Source organism: Lucilia sericata, unplaced genomic scaffold (genome assembly GCF_015586225.1).
Source record: "Lucilia sericata isolate MDLA Ls3-8-SP2 unplaced genomic scaffold, ASM1558622v1 Contig000463F_arrow, whole genome shotgun sequence".
Classification (NCBI taxonomy): Eukaryota; Metazoa; Arthropoda; class Insecta; order Diptera; family Calliphoridae; genus Lucilia; species Lucilia sericata.
Window position 1 is genome coordinate 173,932 of NW_023994478.1, and position 19,087 is coordinate 193,018.

The following is a 19,087-nucleotide window of genomic DNA, read 5'->3' on the forward strand; positions in this document are numbered from 1 at the left end:
GGGTCCTATTGTTAGCAGTAACACTTCTATTGATAATTCTATGCAAGGATATGTTAACATACTTAAGATTGGTCATTTGAATTGTAGGAGTTCAGACCTTCTTCTAATTCAATTAAATTACACGAGTTGAAGTCTATCATTGGTTCTACATTTGACATATTTGCAATTTCTGAGACTTGGCTTGATGTAACTGTTTCTGACCGTGCTATTAATATTCCTGGCTATGTTTTTTGTAGGAATGATCGTCCTTCTAGAGGTGGTGGTGTGGGGATATTTGTTTCTAATAGGCTAAGGTTTAAATCAGTTTTTAGGGGGTTTGTTGCTGGAATGTGTGAATCTCTTTTTATTGAATTGTATTTTGCTAATATGAAAATATTATTTGGAGTTGTATACCTTCCTGGTGGTGATCTTAGTGTTTTTGATGATTGTCATCGTAGCCTCTTTTCTAAATATTTAAATATTATTGTATTGTTGATGATTTTAATTGTAATCTGTTTAACATTTCTAGATCTAGTATTATGAGATCTTTTTGTGTTCGGTCTAATCTGTCTATAATGCATAACTCTAGACCAACTCACTATGATGTAGCTAATGATTCTACGTCCTTGCTGGATTACTTTTTGCTTAGTGATGCCTCTTGTAATGTCGTTTCTCATCAGGTTCAGTGCCAATCAATATCGGATCATGCCCTAATATTTGGTTCCTTCAATTTTAATACCACATCACATAGAAAATATATTGAATATAGGGACTATAACAACATAGATTGGAACGGAATATTTTCATGTCTTTCTAATTTTAATTGTGATCCTTTACTTAACTCTACTTGTGTTGATATTAAGTGTGACTATTTCTCCTCTCTTGTTGCTGATCTTTTTGCATATGTTCCGATTGTAAAGAAGCGTATCTGGGTTAATTGTGATTCTTGGATGAATTCTCATGCTATATCTGTGGCTAGATCTTTAAGAGATATGGCTTATGCTACATATCGGTCTGATCGTTCTATTGAAAACTGGAGTATGTACTGTAGACTTCGTAATAAGGCTAAAAGTGTTATTAGGAGAGAAAAGAGGAAGTATTTTTTGCAACTTTTTGGTGGACTTGATACGGCTGGCTTATGGCGTGTTCTACGGAATTCGGGATGTGCTGGAGATAGTAATAATATGACATGGGATGGTGATGTTGATAGTTTAAACGAATTTTTTGCAGGAGGTCATGATTCTAATAATAATGTTGAATATAATCTTGATAATGTTCATAATTATAATAACACTTTTTCATTCCGCTGTGTGGATGAATTAGAGGTTGCTGAGGCCCTGAGTAAGGTGAAGTCTGGTTCAATTGGTCCTGACTGTATTCCTATCAAATTTCTCAAACTTATTTTTCCTCATGTTTCTATATTATTACTTGATTTGATTAATTACATTTTCTTAACATCCAGATTTCCAGTCTCTTGGAAAACTGCACGTGTTGTACCCATTCCTAAATCTAAAACTGTGAATACTCCTGATGATCTTAGACCCATCTCTATTTTACCAGCGCTGTCTAAAGTTGTTGAGCATCTCATTAACAGTCAGATGCTTCACTCGGTCATTGATAATATTTATCAATTGCAATATGCATTCCGGTGTGGTTTTAGCACTACGTAAATTTAACAAGCGTTGAAAATTTCATTGAGTTTTGTTTATAAATAAAGATTTTGTCTTATATTACATATTTGTTAAATTTCTAAAACTATGATTTATATCAAAATTTTAATAGGGTCGCAGATAGATACAACAATTTAGTCCATATTTATCCCTTAATATAATTTTTTTAGTTAGATATGGAAATTCTCGACCCTTTACAAAAAATTTCAAGCCAATATCTCAATTACATTCAAAAATATGTTCATTTAAACCTGTGTCCTTTAATTTCATCTTTTTCATATTTTAGTAACATTTGGTGTTGAATAAAATATTTGGACAATTTTTAAAAATTATTTAGTTAATTATTTTATTAAAGACTATAACATTGTATATACAATAAAAAAATTATAATTTTATTATGAGCCACGCACAACAACACCTAAATCACCCCACACAAACCACCTTTCCCGCCCACCGAAATATAAAACACAATTTAATACAATATCATTAGTTAGTATAATAGCTTTTTTTATTTGAACTGTTTATCTTAAACATAATAGAATTAATTCTTACAACCTACTTATATAGTTAATTCCTAACACTACTTATTTTCTATAAAATAATCTGTCATATCGGTATACATATCCAGAAGGTAATATAAGTCCTTTAAATCTTCCTTGTTTTGAGATGATAGAGTTTCATAACAAATCCATCTTTTTCGCATAGTTGAAAGAACAGGATCAGAAGATAGAAGTAAACTATTAAAAATATCTTCATTCTGTGATTGCCTGGAGCATTTTCTTGAGCTGAATAGTTGAACATGCTTAAAATCTCGATTCCTCGCTTCCTGGGCTTCTTCTGTTAACTCTCCAAGTGGAAGAATATTCGATTCAATTATTATTTGACCATGACACAATACTTTGTGTACTGTTGGTGTTAGTTCCCTCCATGGATACAGAGATACAAGTAATTTAGAAATTTCAGATGTATATTCCCCAAATCGATTTCCATTAATTTTATGTTTACTATTCAGTGCCATTAAAATAGTGTTAACTCTTCGACAGTGTGACCATTTTGGCATTTTTGCAGCTAGATTTAGCATTTTTTATTTTGATTTAGCTGTAAAATTTTAATTTAGCATTTGGCATTTTATTTAGAATTTTATAAAATATTTTTAGCATTTTTAGCTTTTTTTGCAATTTTAGTATATAAACAAAAAAAGACAAATTTTTGCAAAAAAGATTTATATTGGAAATAGGTTTAACCGGAAAAAATCAGAATTAAATGTCTACCCAAACACAAGCAAGAAGAAATATGAGAAATGTAATAATTTACACTGTAATTCAAAATAAAAAGATTCATGAAGATAAATAACTTAAAATTACGCCAATACAAGTGAATACTTTAAAATGTTGTATTCTAAAATATTTTTCTGGAACCCAATGCTTTTTTAAATTCGAGGTGATAGAAATAATTCAAGAGATTTCATATATTTTTACAAATACGTTCAGTACGCTATTTTACAAACTAATACTTTTTGTTTGCTCATGGAATGAAACATATAATTTTGGAAAAGGCTATGTATGACGGTTAATTAACAAATTTTATTTTTTCCTATACGAAATAAAGAGGTTTTAATTTTTATCATCCTTCAGGAGTTCTTGTTAATTTATTGAAAATAAGTATTGAAAAAAATCAATAATATATAATTAAGACTTTCTCATCCTACTTTCTGTTCTTTTTATTTTTACCAAATTTTTAGTAATTTTGTTGTCACGTTTTTTTTTTTATTAAAAAAAAATACATAAATTTCGAAAATATTATTGACAATTTATTCCAGAATTACAAACTTACGGATTTGAATATATCTCTCAATTCATTTCATACATTCTCATATATATTTTTTTCGAAAAAATCTTGGAAGTATGAGTTATAAACCTGACATCTATTCACCGAGATTTAAAATTATTTCAACGGAATTTTCAATATTTTTGTGACATGAAAACCATTTTTAAAGTGTTTTGAGGAAGACAAATAAAATTGTTTATATAAAAAAAAGTAAAACTAGAAATATTATACTTTTCCTTCCGAAAACACATATAGGTTTTATACCATGAGCAACTAGTGTAATTAATAGAGTTTTAATGTAATTTTTGCATTCAGAAATATTTTAAAGTTAGAGACATTACATATTGCTAAATTTACAAAAATTTTGAAATAATTTTTAGCATTTCTGTTTATCTTAATACCACGGAACTTAATTTTTTACCCTACTCCACTATACTACGTTTGAGTATACTAATCGGTTAAGAATCATTTTCTGAATCGATTAAGCCATGTAAGTCTGACCGTCTGGTAGAGGTTGAAATTTTCAAAACAATAAGCACGTATGCTTTTTGATCCAATGACAAAACCTTTTAAAAATGGTTAAAGTCCGTCCTTTATTTTACCTAGCCCCCATACATATACAAATGTATAAAGTCTTTCTCAGAAAATTAGTTTAAATATATCGGAACCAAGGTTCAATTCAACATAAATGCTTTATTACGAAAAATAAATCAAATTTTATACTCATATGGTCAACCACGGCAGAATATACTTTCTTACTTGATATAAATTACAATGAATTTCAGTTACAAATTAATATGAATTGTTCATAAAAACACTTAAAAAATTTTAGCATTTTTTTTGGCATCAATTTAGCATATTTTCTAGCATTATTTTGGATGGGATTTAGCCGTAACATTTTTTGAGACCTGGTCACACTGCTCTTCGAAGCAACTCCTTGTTGATTCCAGTTATTTTTGAAGTAATTTCAAAATCACGAAAAAACCTTCTCGCCGTATTACCGTCATTTGTACTACCGCAACTTGGAAGTGGTTTGTCGATGTTTAATCCCATCTGAACTTTAAATTCTTCTTGGATTCTGCTTTTTTCCGCAGCTCTCAGTTCTTTCAATTCTTCATTATTTTTTGTTGATTTAGTAAGATTCTCTGGCACACTTCTATATTTGAGGTCATATGCTATGTGTAAAAAGTAATCCAAAAATCGTATTCTGGCATGAAGTCGTGAAATTCCGAAAGACAGGACTTCTTCATTAATACTTCTGCTTTTGTTTATATTTGAGAATTGCGACTTTTTCTCATTACATATTGAGCATCTCCAGAAGGAAGAAGTTTCTGTTATGGCATTGCTGACCTTTCCATCAATCATTGTTAAGCTTAGCTGATATGATACGTTAATAGAGAATTCCTTTATTTTTATGCAAATGGGCTCCAGTGCATTTATTTCATCTTTTAAATATTCCACTAAATCTTTTGTTGTTTTCTTTGACTCCTTTATATATTCAAATCCAATGGGTCTACAAACATTTTTTGAACCCGGAGTTGTATTGATGATGATGGATTAAGGGAATATGAACGAATTCGTAATGGCACTAATGATGACATAAATTCACTTTTGTAGTCTGCTAATGTCCGACTTCCACAAGCTTGTTTGTATTCTGGAAGTGCTGATAAACCGTCACATCCCCACTTACACATTAAGACAACATCACAGTTATGAATTTTCCTTAGTTGGTCTTCTGAAAAGTTTGACACAATTCTTGATGCTGTGTTTTCGAGCAAAGATGATATATCAATACAAGCTTCCACATCATTAACAGCAATAGGAGATGGTAGGATAGTTTGTTTTTTTTCCTGGATCGCCTTGTATGATGGTAATATATTGTGTTCTTTTTCATGCAGAGCTTTCCTTAATATTTGGTACTTATTTCGACTGAGACCCAGTTCCAACATAAGCGCTATTGCTTCCTCTTCAGTAAAATTTGATTGTGATGTTGGAGTTGGTATACTTTCCACAATTCGCTTAAGTCGTTTTGCATTAGGAAGAATAGTTGCAATATGTATGGCATCCATAGGTTGGTTTTCCTTTTTCAGCATTTCGTTAAATGTATCAGCAATTTCCTCATTTGAGATTGAAAAAAGTTTTTTTTGACCTTGAACATAAGTCTTCGTATGACTTGCAAGGCGCTCCTGTTGATGTGTTGTAAGTTGAGATTTCCGAAGTAGTTTCCATCCAACTACAAAATTTTAATCGAAATTTCTTTTGATTTCCATCCACAGACTTACTTTTTACATCAAAAAGTTTTAAAAAGTTTTAAATTTTTGATATGACTATTTTGTCTACTTTTCTACTATATGTAGTTTTTATATAATTTGAAATGTCTTCAATTCTTTCTGGCCCTTTTGGAGATACACTCCATAAAACGGAACACAACTCTTCGTACTTTAATGTAATCTTCATTGTAGATTTATTAAATATGGTACTTAAAATATGAGAAGTTTACTTATATACCAATTCTTGTCATTTCCGATACAGGTATTCCAAAGTAAAAAATTACGAATTGTCTACCTATTAACATTTAGGACTATATTCAGTCATTGATATTTCTTATTAGTGAATGAATCGAAATTATCATTACCTGTATATTTTTACCTACATGATCATAAACGAAACAGAACGAAATGATCTGTCGAAAAATTTAGGTAAAAAATAGTTATAAATTTTTGAAAATTTAAGCATAATAGGACCTTTCAATTATAAGGATAAGCAAACAAATAGAAAATAGGTAAATATAAGATTTAAATATGTTCTGTCATACTTAATACTAAAATATGAAAAAGATGAAATTAAAGGACACAGGTTTAAATGAACATATTTTTGAATGTAATTGAGATATTGGCTTGAAATTTTTTGTAAAGGGTCGAGAATTTCCATATCTAACTAAAAAATGATATTAAGGGATAAATATGGACTAAATTGTTGTAGCTATCTGCGACCCTATTAAAATTTTAATATAAGTCATAGTTTTAGAAATTAAACAAATATGTAATATATGACAAAATCTTTATTTATGAACAAAACTCAATGAAATTTTCAACGCTTGTTAAATTTGTCATTTCAAATAAGAAAATGCATGAAAAGGTCAAAGGGCATCCCGCAATTCCCAAAAATAGGAATGAAAATTCCAAAAATGGGATTTTTTACATTTTTGCCCATAGGGTCCACATTTCTTTCAGGGCTGGGAAAAATACTTTTGGAGTAAATATAAAACATATTGAGGTTTCCAAAACTGCTTTCAGTTTTCTGATCCCAGCTTTGGGATTTTAGAACATGTCGCCCAAAGTTGAAGTTTTGATAAAAAATAGGTCATATTCGGAAGGACGCAGTGGCAACATTTCCAAAAAAATAGGACAAGTTTTTTACGCCAAAGCGTTCTGCGTAAAGATACCTTTTAGATACCTTAAAAAAAATTTTATTTTATTAATAAAAGAGTTAAGACACATTTTTGGCAAAAAAACGGCAAAAATCTAAAATTTTTTGAATTTTTAAATTAAAAAACCTATATTTTTGGATCTGTAAATGATATTGATCTGAAATTTTTTGTATATTATTGGAAATTTTGTTGTCTAACTAACAAGAAAAAATTGAATCCATTTGGTCCAAAATTACGCCCGGTATTCAAAAAAAAGGCGGACCAAGGTATGGTAAATTTTGTATCACTAAATTTGTAAATGCCTATAACTCGGATATTATAAGTAGTATGTCCTAGCATGTTTTTTCAAGATCTCGTCGAGCGCTTTCAGAAAATATAAAAATCTTTGTATTTTGAAAAACAAAAAAATGGCACGAGTTTAAAAATTTTACATGTCGTAGGTACCCTACTTTGAGCCGCCACAGCTGCGGGGTTCATCTTCAAAACTTAAACTCGAATACTCCTTGGCTACGCTCACGCCAAATTTTATACCGATCGGATCAGCCGTTTAGAAGTGCCAGATTTATTTCCAAAAAATTTTGATTCTGCCCCACTGTGCATAGGTGTTTGGGAAGATCATGTTGACTTCATGTCTGGTAAGGTTTGGTGTATTCTACGTAAAATTTATGCTACTAATATAGTATATCTACCTCTCTGTATTAGACAAAAACTTGCTTATGTACTTCTCATGCCTCATATTATTTACTGTCTTGAGGTTGTATCTGGTTCTTCTGTGGTTACTTTGACTAGATTGAGACGTATTCTTAATACTATTGTTAGATTTGTTTATAATGTTAAGTGTAGGGATCTTATATCCTCATATGTACAGCAATTTCTTGGGCTTTCTTTTAGTGACTTTGTAAAATATCATAATCTAAATTTTTTTTATAACGTTATCAGAAATGGCTTTCCTTTAACTTTATATATGTCGTGTGCACCCTGTAGTTAGGTGAGTGGAGGTAGAAAATAAGAAGAAGATTAGTGAAAAGTTGGCAACGCGTCATTTGACGTTTAAAAAAGAAAATGAAGGAAATAAACAAAAACAAAGATTAGGAAAAGAAACAAGACATTATAACCAAACGGCTGAATAGATGGAAAAGTGAGGATGCCATAATGGAATCCGAGGTTTCTCGGACTCTAGACAGAAAATGTCGGTCCTTTTTCTATACGATCATCACCGAACAAGCAAGTGGCCTGCGTAAAGGGAAACACAAAAACAAAAATTTTTAAGAAAGTTTTATTTGTTTGGAAATATTAAGTACAATTCACCAGTAACAAAGAAAAAAATACAATACAATTTTATTGCCACCTCTGCTTGCTTCTAACGAGGGATTTTTGGTCAGCAGCTTCGCACCACCACTCCTGGGGTGCGCAGGTACAACAAGGTTTCGACCAGAAAGTTTTAACTTTGAACGACAAGACGAACGGACTCTACCTTTTAAATAATTAGTTAAAAAAAAAAACAAAATAAAAAAAAGTTTTTTTTATATATATATAAAAAAAAGCTTACCGTCGATTAGGTGCGAACCAGACCGCTGGCAAAAATTACAGCCAAGCGTGCGCGTTAGGGTTGAGCTCAGGCCTCGTTTTTTTCTTTCCCAAGGATTCGCGGCAATTTTGCAGCCAGATGTTCATTTTTGTATAGATATATAAAAAAAGGAAAATATAATATCAGAAATTATTTAAAAGAGGTTTAATATTTGATACGTACGTGAATTACCCGAACCTGGACACAATACGGACGACAGAAACCACATAGCTACACCTGCCAACATCGTTGCCGTAGGACCTGAAAAGAAAGAGGAGAAAATCATTACGAATATAGAAGCTAAAATCTAAATTCTAGTTAGAAGCAAAAACTTACGAGCTAAATTCTTATATCTACTTAAAAGCTATTTCAAATCTAAAGCCTAATTTCAACTTAAAAGCTAAATTTATATGCTAATTTATAAAACTTAAAAATCTACAAAAACCTAAAAACTAAAGAAAGATTTGATAACCATAAAAGCTAAAAGAATTTAACAAATTTGTCAAAACTAAAAGTTAAAACTTAAAATCTAAAAGTTGTTTTGGAAAAAAAATTAAAACTTGAACTTAAAACTAAATATTGCATTAAAAACTTAAAACTTAAATCTAAAAGAATACAAAACTTAATATTAAAATTAACAATTTACTGATTTGATATTATGCTTGAAGCTAAATAATTGTTTTAAAATCAAGATATTTTAATAGAAATTTGCTAAAACAGAAAAAGAAAATCAAAATTTGTAAAACTAAATTTCTCCTTTGAACTCAAATTGTTGAATATTGCTAATAAAAATTTGTGTAAAACGTAAATCTTACCTTAAACTAAATATTCTTGTAATTAATAAAAATAATGTTTATAACGTTTTAATGAAATTTTTGAAAGGTTTTATCATTAATATGAGTGGTTAAATTTTTTTGAAAAGCGGCGGTAAGTAGGGGAAGTCATCGTTTGCAGGGAAGATTCGGGACGTCGACGAAGATGACGTTAAGGCGAGCATGAATCCTCGAGAGGGAGAGCCATGTTGTGTATAGGTATGACCGTAGGGAGATGCAGGACTACTTTCAGCCCTTTTTTTAGTAAATACCCTAAATGCTGGTATGAATTTTTGCGTTAGTGTGTGTTTGTGGTCCAGATTGCCGGCAAGAACCACCCCACCCGACTCTGACCCTTTTTGTTCTTTATGTTGTCTGTTTGTTTATTTAAACAAACAGCTGACAAACCACACCACTACATATAATAAGTTTGTATTCTTGCGGTCTTCTAGGAATTCGCAAGTTCATATTCCCAGAATTTTTAGACTCCATTTTGAAAGGTCATTTGTGGTGAGGATTGCTCGGTGCTGGAATTGTTTGCCTCATGAGCTACGTATTTTCTCTCACACGAACAATGTCTTTCGTCTTAAACTTCGACTTTATTTTGCCAGTTTGACTCACTTGTAGTCGTAAGTAAGACTAAGATTTCACCTCCTTATTATCATTTTTTATGATTGATTTTATTACTTACCGTATGCTTATTCGTGGTACTGCTGATTGGGACCTACCTATGTTTTCTATATTATTTAATTTAGAAATTTGAACTTATGGCTGGTGAGCCAATTATGTGATTTGGATTGTAACTTTTAATTATTAGTTTTAAGTCCTTTTTATTACTAAGTAATACATATTTATATTTTGGCCTTTAAGGCTTTGTATTGCTAAATTGAATAAATAAATAAAAATAAATTAGGCAAAAAAATGAGTAAGCTGGGCAATTTCAGATAGCTATGTAAATGCTTTGTGGTCACTTAGTGGGATGCAAGGGGCATATGTGAAAAAGATTATATTTTAACTCAAAACTTTGCTTTTGGAGTTAAAATATTTTTTATATATATATCCCACTCGCATCCTACTAAGTAATCACAAGGCTCTTAATGGCAATGGTCTAAGCTATCTTTTGAGTAAAAAATACAACAAAAATGTCCATTTTAAAAAAATAGGAGAAAATTAAGTGCCAAATATTGAAAAAATTTTATTCTTGAGTTAAATTTTATTCTTTTGATGTATATCCCACTCGCATCCCATTATGGGACTATAAAGCCCTTTAAGGAAAGTGTAAAAGCTTTCTTTTAAGCAAAAAAAAAAAAAAAAAAAAAAACAAAAAAATAACAAGTGAGAGTGTTATTTATATTCGGCTGTGCCGAATCTCATATACCCACCATCAAACCGTGTGCCGTAAAAGGAATGCTTCCCTATAAACATCAGGGTGATATTACTCATCAAATTAACTGAAGAGGACATTATATGAGAGATAGGGTTTATTATTGACCGTTTTTTAAACATCTTTACATCGAATATCACTTTCCGCATGAAATGTGGTAGGAAGATTTACTTTCCTATAAATGTTTCTTTTTTTTCAGAGTCTAGAAACAAGATAAATCAGATGGCAACTTTATCATTCAATTTGACAAGCAAACAAAAGAGATGATCAATGTTTGTTGTTGTAGTAAAGAAAAACAAAACAAAAAGGAAAAGAGAATGGTACTTATCTTTGTATTATGTTGTTGTTATAAACGTGTAGATGAGTACAAGGAGAGGAATTGATGATCAATTATTTATATCTGTTGTTGTAAGCTTTTCTTTATATTTCTTTTATGTTTTATTAAATGTTTTCGGATCAAAATTTTGTTTTTTATTTAAACAGATTAATGTGGAAAAATTAGTAACGATCCAAATAAATAAACACACTTATAAATAGCAAAATTTTCACTGATTTTATTAAACAAAGTCTCAGATTTTAATTAAGTTTAGTTTGTAAGATAAACTTTAAAAACGCGGAGCGAAATTAATTGCAGCTTTACACTTTACTAACTAGTTAGTTATAGTAATTTTTTTACTAACTGGTTAGTTAAAGTAATTTTCTTATGGACCGATCCTCAATAAATTTTGTAGAGAGATTTTAACTCGTATATGTGTGTCGAATTTCATCCCTTTTCTCGTATTTCTAAGCCAGTAATGTGCTTTAAAGTTATTTTCTGAAGGGGAGCTTACTTATGCTGAATTTCATCTCTATACTCCTCTTTTCAAGCCACTAATGGTCGTTAAAGTAATCTTTTGAAGGGGGCCTTATATCGGGGGTAGGGTTAATTATGGACCGATCCACATAAAACTTGGTAGAGAGGTTTTTGATCATAAGAGACTTAATTATGTCAAATTTCATTGTTATACTAGTATTTTTAAGTCAGTAATGATCGTTAAAGTAATTTTTTGAAGGGGACCTTATATGGGGGTAGGGTCAACTATGGACCGATCCACATAAAACTTTGATAGAGCGATTTTGGCTCCATTGAAACTTATGTGTGTCGAATTTCTTTTATTCTTAAGCCAGTAATGAGCGTTAAAGTCATTTTCTGAAGGGGACCTTATATGGGGGGTAGGGTTTATAAGGTGTCTTGTGCGTTTCTCATTGAAGGAGGGCCACAATAAAGTGACCTTTTTACATGTGTCTAGGTTATTTCACCTATTTTCAGCCTTCTGAAGAAAGAATCTGAGGATACTGCTCTTGATAAAACCTAACGGAGTTGCTACAGAAACGGCGTTGGAAATAATAAGAGCAGATCCCGTTCTGGCAAGATCATCTGCCTGTTCATTTCCATAATAGTCCCTATGCGCAGGGACCCAAACAAGGGTAATGTCAGACAGGCGACCCAGAATCCTTCTTGCATTGTCTGACTAATATGGAATTGGTAGTATAAGAATTTAGTGAGAGAAATGCCGCTTGACTATCGACAAAAATACCTATGTTGCCGTTAATATTGCAAATATTTCAGCCTGAAAGACAATACAGTTGTTGGGAAGACGGTGAGATAGGTTATCCCTACACCACTCGCTCCTGGAAGGAACTCTGGCTTTGAAAACTCTATCAAAGTCCGTGTGTGGGGTAATATAGTCGGATGGTTGGTTCAAGATTGGAGGTAATAGGCATTCATTGAACTTTGTTGGGATTAAGTCCCCATTTTATTCCAAACATCTTTCGACAGGTAGAGTAGGCGACCGTTGCCTTCTTGACTCTGTACTAATATTTAGCATTGTTTGACAAGGAATATTGGTCTTTTTTGTGAATAGTACCAGTTCTGTCTTTCTTGGGTTTACTCCTAGGCCATTGTCTGTGGCCCAATTATTGAGTAGTACCAAAGCATTTGATTTAGACATCAATGTAATGAACGTTTTTAATGAATTTTCGAAATAAAAAAATTTTAAATCTGAAGGACATGCACCAGAGCTTCGTCACACGGACTTCACTAAGAGGCTCTATGTGCAATGCGATGCTTGCGAAAATGGTATCGGTGCTGTTTTGTACCAGATATTTGGAGAAAATGAGGAACATCCCATTGCATTATTTACGCAAAAGTTGAATTCTTCTTTGGCACGAATTATAGCGTTCCCGAAAAGGAATGTTATGCTGCGGTAATGTCTATACAAAAGTTCAGGCAATACGTAGAGATGATACCTTTCACCATCGTCACTGATCACGCTAGCCTTAAGTGGTTAATGACTTTAAAGGACATAACAGGAAGGTTAGCTAGGAGGTCTCTTAAACCACAAGCATTTGATTTTAATATGAAACATAGAAAAGGTTCAGAAAACATAGTTGCCGATATGCTATCAAGATTACCAAATGTTGATGAGCTCAATTTAACAGAAATTTTAGGTTTTGAAACGAATGAATTCGAAAGTAGATTTGGTGAAACATATACAGGAAAATAAAGACAAATTTATTGATATAAAAGTTAAAGATGGTTTAATATAAAAAATATTGGTTTCGATCAAACAGGAGAAGAATCACTATGGAAATTATGGATTCCAGTGATGACTACACACCAATTAATTGAACATGCTTACTCGACATTAACAACAGCACACGGGGGTGTAGCAAAGACACCTGAGAGTAGGCTTGCCAGACGTACTGTTTTCAACAGTACGCGTACTTTTTTTTAGTAATTGTACTTTTAACTGCATAACCCCTAAAGAAGTACGCAAATGTACTTCTATTTAATATTTGTCCTTTTTTTGTATTTTACCATAATTTTATAGGTATAAATATGACCATAGACAATTATTCTACTTATAGAATCGCTATTTAAGGACTTAATAGATAATTCTCATCCATTTGATATGAAGTTTGGACGCCTTTGTCATGTATTAAATAATACATTTATTAAACATTTGATTTAGACAGCAATGTAATGAAAGTTTTTAATGAATTTTCGAAATAAAAAAATTTGAAATATGAAGGACATGTTTGAATGTTAAAATGGTCTGTAATGCTCCGTCATGTACCATTCGATGACTTTATCCATCCCCGCTGTGGAACGATTTAAAGAAAAACGATCCTGCCATTCTAATTTTTCGTAAATGAAGTATCTGAGGAAGTTGGAAGAAAGTTATTGACTTGTAATAATTGATTGATTGACTTGTAAATATTGATATCAGAATAAAATAGTATGGGTTTTTAGAACGTTTTTCTATCAACGATATTTCAGTAGTTTGTAACAATTTGTTACTATATTCCGTTCGCGTACTTTACAAAATTTGCAACGAGAGAGTATGAGAATGATAAATATAGATAGAGAATTTGTTACTGTATATTTTTTCTCCAGTAAAAGATATCAAACATATGAATGTTCACAACAAATTATTGATATTTGAAAATGTAAACAAACCAAACAAAACAAAAATTTGGTGAATTCGACATTTTTTAAAGAAAAAATATAAATTAATTACACACGAATATTAAAAAATTATTTGTAATTGGATTAAGTATAAATTTATTTCTCATGAATTAGTTTTCAATTGAGTTTGTTGTGAAAAATCATAACAACCTATATCAATATAGCGTTTTTAGAACAATTAAATTGAATTTTTTTTAAATAAACAATTGTACTTTTTTCTACTCAATTGTACTGCTTTTTTAACTACGATGTACGTTTTTTGTTGATTTCAAATCTGGCAAGCCTAATTCTCCCTATAGAATCAAAGTAGACATCAGAAACATCGTTTATCTTCGTTTTCTAAATCTTTGCATTATCAGCTCAATTCCAAGATTTTATTAATAAATAGTCATGCTTTGTAATTTGCACCGCTCCTTGCCTCTAGGAACGATAACAGAAATGTATCTTGAAAATTTATATTTCACCGTGTATCAGTCTTTTAACCAAGCACCCCCTTTCTGCGATTTAGGTTTCAACCACAGCCACTAAGTGGTTCCCGTAGGAACCTCAACCAACTGACCAGCCAGGACAAGTCCTGTGGGCAACTGGTCACCCGTATTACCAGATTATGTGGTGCTCTGGTTAGACTTCTTTCCAATTTATGCAAGGACTAAGCCACGCAGTAAATTGTCAACACCAATTTATAGTCCCGGAAGACTACCTATCTACTCCCGGATTGCAATACACCAAGATGCGGTCTGACATCAAGGAAACATGCCCAGGGGCGACTCCCATAGCATATATTGTTTAAATATATTGTTTAAATTCGAGGGATCTTTCTATAACTCTGACAACCTCATAGGCATGTTGACTAGTTGAAAGACGCGATAAGCTATCTAGCCGTTGCCTAATATATGAGTTAGTGAGTCTTTCCAGCGTTTTGAGCTGAAAAGATAAAAGACTAATTGGACATTAACCTTTCCCCAATTTACCGGAACATGGTTGAGAAAGACTGAGCGTATATATTCTATGATACCAGGGGATGATATACTCTTTTGCACTTTGTAACATCTCTGGCAAAACACCATCTGGCTCTGGTAATTTGAATGGGGAAAAACTATTAATCGCCCACGAGTTTCTATCGTGGGAGATGATATTATTATTGATTCCCAATAGAGTCCTACTTACTTTCTTTGATAGCATCTTTGCAGACGACGAAATGTGTATTCAGTAGGATATAAGAGATTCAATTTTAATATAGGTTGGATTAGATTGGCCATGTGGTCTATAGATTCGCAGAATCTCCTCCATGAGGGTCTTTTTGCGACCGCTATAGTTTTCTTATACGCTCTTAATTTATCACGATATGGCTGCCATGATTTGTTATTGGAGCATATGTTAAAGGCTCTACGCATTTCTTTACGTAGTTAAATAGCTCCGAGTTCCACCATGGAGGAAAGCTTTTCTTTGCCGTACTAATTGGGCAGGAAACTTGGAAAGCTTTACTTAGGTTAGGGTTAGGATAGGTTGATAGGAGGATGTATACTACATCAAATCCGAAGAAATACACCTAGGCCACTATCGGGCCTGTTGTGCGCTCCAATTCAAGGAAAAAAAAAAGTTTACTGAATATATTATTTTTCCATGTTCAGAAACTCAGTTTCCTGGACGTAATTCCTAAGAATCTTCCAATCGGTGTTGGTTAAGAATGTTATTTCCGGAATAACATCAATTCCAAGATACTTGGATCTAACTTCGACGAATGCCTGACAATGGCAAAGAAAGTGCTCCAGAGTTTCACTGTCCTCTCCACATGCTCTACATTCGTCTGAATACGTACCATCATACTAACCTCAGACTTGCTCATTTTGAGAAGATTTCTCGTCTTGCTCTCATCAGGGTCACCCCATAGAATCTTTGTGGTTCTACCCACCGTTTCATTATTCCAAGAGGACTTATGGGATTCTCTCATCCATATTTTTAATTCAGCTTTTGTTGCGTCGAATGGTTTTGCGTTTGTCAGGTTAACTACATCGAGCTCCCTTCCCTTTAAAGCTATTACATTCGCCCTTTCGTTGCCGACTACTCCCGAGTGGCCTGGTACCCATATGATGTGAACCTTACCTCTGGGAGAGTATTCAGTTAAAGCTTTCTTACAATCCAATACGGTCTTAGATTTAATTCTATCACCTGATATCGCACAAATTGCCTTCTGGCTGTCGCACAGTGGTATAGGAAAAAAAAAGAGGGAAATAATTCGGTAACTTCTAAACGGTTAATCCGATTTTAATGAAATTTGGTATGCACAAAGAGGAGGTGTTGTCGAGTTTAGGTTTTGAATTTGGACCTTATAGGCCAACCAGGGGCCCGGCGGGGGGTCCTCAAATTAGGACACCTCGGCTATGTTAAATTTTTAAAACGATCCTATTTCTTCATTTGAGTTCCGATTTAAAAAAAATTTCGTATATAGAATCTCCTCATCGAGCACTATAAAAAATGTCGTCGTAGCAGTAAATTATCTCTTATAGTTTAGGAGATATTCGCATTTGAATATTAAAATTTTAAAATTTTTACCGTCCTTACTTTAGTTTTTTTGATAATAGCAGGTCCAAATATTTCCGATTTTCGCATTTTTTTTTTATTTGCTTAACAACAAGTTTATATACCAAGCAGTGAAAGAATTATGTAAAAATCATGACTGAGTCCAAAGTTATAGGCATTTAAATTTAAAAAATTAAAAAAAGGCGATTTTTTGTCATTTTTTTGGGAAAAAAGTATCTTTTTCTTTTTAAGTTATCTAAAAAGTTTCTAAGAAGATGTATATAGAATTTATACTTTTTGTGACTTTACATAAAATACGATAAATGAAACAAAACCTAAAAATTTTTGATACCGAGGGGACCAGGTCCATCCAAAAAAACCCTATTTTTTATGGAAAATTAAATTTTGAACAAAAATTCTCAAATCGCATAGTCGATATCAAATTATAGTGACCTGTTTTATATGACCCAATAAGTTCTTAATCATTTTGTAACGGGTTTCGATAACCCCGCCCCTGGTATGGATATAATAGGCAAAAAACCAAAAAATCCCATTTTTGGGATTTTTTAAAACTTTTTTGGGAATTCCGGGATTTCTAATAAGAAAATTCGAAATTTTTATTTAATTTTGGATTTTGAGTAAAAAAATCTACCTAACTGTAAAATTTCATCAAAAAATATTCATAAATAAAATTTTTATTGCAATTTGAAAAATTTGTATCTTCGCAAAAACTGAATAAAAAACATTTTTTAATTTTTTTTAAAAAAAGTATTCCGCGAATTTTTTAATTTTCAAAAATTATATACAGTTTTGAAAAATAGACAAAATTACCTTTCCATTGATATATAACATGCCTACCTAATGTTTTTTAAGTGACAAATTAATTAGGGAAAACTCAACATCTTTTAGAAAATTTGCCTAGCACTATTATTTTCATCCATAAGGTTAACTCTTAAATTTGTTACATATATGGATGAAAATAATAGTGCTAGGTAAATTTTCTAAAAGATGTTGAGTTTTCCCTAATTAATTTGTCACTTAAAAAACATTAGGTAGGCATGTTATATATCAATGGAAAGGTAATTTTGTCTATTTTTCAAAACTGTATATAATTTTTGAAAATTAAAAAATTCGCGGAATACTTTTTTTAAAAAAAATTAAAAAATGTTTTTTATTCAGTTTTTGCGAAGATACAAATTTTTCAAATTGCAATAAAAATTTTATTTATGAATATTTTTTGATGAAATTTTACAGTTAGGTAGATTTTTTTACTCAAAATCCAAAATTAAATAAAAATTTCGAATTTTCTTATTAGAAATCCCGGAATTCCCAAAAAAGTTTTAAAAAATCCCAAAAATGGGATTTTTTGGTTTTTTGCCTATTATATCCATACCAGGGGCGGGGTTATCGAAACCCGTTACAAAATGATTAAGAACTTATTGGGTCATATAAAACAGGTCACTATAATTTGATATCGACTATGCGATTTGAGAATTTTTGCTCAAAATTTAATTTTCCATAAAAAATAGGGTTTTTTTGGATGGACCTGGTCCCCTCGGTATCAAAAATTTTTAGGTTTTGTTTCATTTATCGTATTTTATGTAAAGTCAGCTTTCCAAAAAGTATAAATTCTATATACATCTTCTTAGAAACTTTTTAGATAACTTAAAAAGAAAAAGATACTTTTTTCCCAAAAAAATGACAAAAAATCGCCTTTTTTTAATTTTTTAAATTTAAATGCCTATAACTTTGGACTCAGTCATGATTTTTACATAATTCTTTCACTGCTTGGTATATAAACTTGTTGTTAAGCAAATAAAAAAAAATTGCGAAAATCGGAAATATTTGGACCTGCTATTATCAAAAAAACTAAAGTAAGGACGGTAAAAATTTTAAAATTTTAATATTCAAATGCGAATATCTCCTAAACTATAAGAGATAATTTACTGCTACGACGACATTTTTTATAGTGCTCGATGAGGAGATTCTATATACGAAATTTTTTTTAAATCGGAACTCAAATGAAGAAATAGGATCGTTTTAAAAATTTAACATAGCCGAGGTGTCCTAATTTGAGGACCCCCCGCCGGGCCCCTGGTTGGCCTATAAGGTCCAAATTCAAAACCTAAACTCGACAACACCTCCTCTTTGTGCATACCAAATTTTATTAAAATCGGATTAACCGTTTAGAAGTTACCGAATTATTTCCCTCTTTTTTTTTTCCTATACCACTGTGTGTCGGTAAATATATTAAGCCCTGTGGGCGCCATATTTATTCTAATCCAATTTACACATTCCGTTATTGCTCGGATTTCTGCCTGGAAGCTTGTGTTATGATTAGGTAAACGGTGGTATATTTCTGTTTCTGGGTCTTCAATATAGAACCC

The 19,087-nt window shown here is 31.6% G+C and overlaps 1 protein-coding gene across 1 annotated transcript; it reads left to right on the forward strand.

The window, feature by feature from the left end:
• Nucleotides 1-554: 554 nt before the first annotated feature.
• Nucleotides 555-1,649, forward strand: LOC119605199. Its single transcript, XM_037958160.1, has one exon. It carries the CDS (start codon nucleotides 555-557, stop codon nucleotides 1,647-1,649), a length of 1,095 nt encoding a protein of 364 aa, XP_037814088.1.
• Nucleotides 1,650-19,087: the final 17,438 nt, after the last annotated feature.

Bases quoted from the DNA above. Each gene is read 5' to 3' on its own strand.
- LOC119605199 (XM_037958160.1), top strand. From the start codon at position 555: ATGCATAACTCTAGACCAACTCACTATGATGTAGCTAATGATTCTACG.